General features: G+C 50.7%; 1 protein-coding gene across 1 annotated transcript; it reads left to right on the forward strand.

Moving 5' to 3' along the window:
• Positions 1 to 441: 441 nt before the first annotated feature.
• On the forward strand, positions 442 to 1557 carry EMH_0048480 (uncharacterized protein; the record flags this gene model as incomplete). Its single annotated transcript, XM_013496410.1, has 1 exon — positions 442 to 1557. The coding sequence occupies one exon, from the start codon at positions 442 to 444 to the stop codon at positions 1555 to 1557; it is 1116 nt and encodes a 371-aa protein (XP_013351864.1).
• Between the last annotated feature and the right edge of the window lie 484 nt (positions 1558 to 2041).

Here is a 2041-nt window from a genome sequence, read left to right on the forward strand (position 1 = left end):
AGGGTTAAAACCCTCCTACTGGTGTTTGTGTTTGAGGGGCGGCGGCTTCAGCGGCACCTTTGTCTTTATCTTTGTCTTTGTCTTTGTTTCTTTCTTGTCTTTGTCTTTGTCTTTGTCTTTGTCTTTGTCTTTGTCTTTGTTTCTTCCTCGTCTCTGTCTTTTTTTTGTCTTTGTCTTTGTCTTTTTCTTTGTCTTTGTCTTTTTCTTTGTCTGTGTTTCTTCCTTGTCTCTGTCTTTGCTTTTTTTTTGTGTTTGCAGTTGCCTCTATCTTTCTCTTTTCTCTGTTTGTTGTCGTTTGTTGTTCTCAATTGTTGCTGCTGCTGCTGCAGCTACAGCTGCTGCTATTGCTGCAGTTGCTGGTGTTGCTGCTGCTCCTGCTTCAACTCACCCTTCCCCTATTCTTTTATTTTTTTTTTATTTTTTTTTCTCTGCAGCCGCCGCATGCTAGCCCTGAGACGCGCAGCAGCAGCGGGGGCAGTCGAGGCCACTCGTCTCCGCCCCCCCCCATCAGCCCCCAGGGAGAGCAAACAGGGGGGAAACACACCAAGCAGAGGGGCCCCCCGGGGGCCCCCCCGCCGCCGGGGCCCCCCGGGGCCCCCCAGTGAGAACCGCCATTGGATCCTCCCTTGGGCCCCCCCTGGGGGCCCCCCTGGGGCCCCCCTTTGGGCCCCCCCGGGTGCTTTCCCTGGGTCTTTCCCGGGGGCTACACACAAAGTAGACCCGTACCCAAGGAGAACAGCATCTGGGGGCCCCCCTGGGGGCCCCCCTTGGGGGCCCCCTGACGATGCAGAGATGGAGGAGTGCAGCAGAGAACAGGGTATGGGGGGGGCCCCTGGTGTTGTGGTTCCGCCTGGTTGTGATTTAATAACTTATATACAAGTCGTAAAGAACGGCATGCAGAAGAAACACAACGCGCTGCACTGTCGAGACACCGGAGCATTCAAGCGGGGGCCCCTCACCTTCAAGGATCCTTTTAGTTTTATTCGTTGGGCGGAGGGTACACAGGAGGGGGGGGGCCCCCGTGAACCCATTTCTATTGAAACGCTCTTGGCTACCACCATGGTGACCCCACAAACCAGTACCGCAACAGAAACAGAAACAAAAGCAGAAACAGCAACGGAAACTGCAGCAACAGCAGCAACACCAGCAACAGCAGCAACAGCAGCAGCAACAGCACCAACAGCACCAACAGCAGCAACAGCACCAACAGCACCAACAGCAACACCAGCAACACCAGCAGCAGCAGCAGCAGGAGCAGCACAGAGAGAAGGCTCATCGGTTGATATGTATACAGTAGACAGCTCCTTTGACCCCAACGACCCCGCCCCTGAAGATATCCCTAAGAGCATAAAATTTAAAGAAAGAACAGAAAACCCATGGCGAGAAGACAGTGCAGAGGATGCAGAAGGAGGACAGAGTGTAACGCCTGCTGCTGCTGCTGCTGCTGCTGCTGCTGCTGCAGCAGCAAGTGCAGAAGCTGAGACTGGGGGGCAATCGGGAGGGGAAGAGAAAGAGAAAGGCTCTACTGCTGTGGAGGAGGAGACAAAGAAACAGTAAACACGGATTGAGGTGTACATACACCTGAACATATCGTTGTATGCTGACCCCAGCCACACTTGTGCTTATCCTGCTGCTGCAGCAGCAGCAAGAAGACGAAACGTATTCTATCGAGTGTTTGTTAGAAAGCAGCAATATATGCATGCAGGAGAAGAGGAGAGGTGAACAGGAGAAACAACGAGGTTTCTCTTTCTGTATTTGTGTGTTGAAATAGACAAATATAAACATGTATGCAGCAGGCAGGGGGAGGCCAGGGGTATACGTGTTCCTTTATTCACGTTGGTTTCTCTCTGTACACCTGAAAGTTTTGGTGTTTCTACAGTATTTAAGTTTATCTATGCATGCTCACGTTTATATATAGACGTATACACGCATGATGCTTCATATAATGTATACACTTATACACAACGAAAGCCGCTCGCTTTGGGGGCAGAGAAAGCAGATAGAATATATATATATATATATATATATATATATATATATA

Source organism: Eimeria mitis, genomic scaffold, assembly GCF_000499745.2.
Source record: "Eimeria mitis Houghton genomic scaffold, Emh_scaff2091, whole genome shotgun sequence".
Classification (NCBI taxonomy): Eukaryota; Apicomplexa; class Conoidasida; order Eucoccidiorida; family Eimeriidae; genus Eimeria; species Eimeria mitis.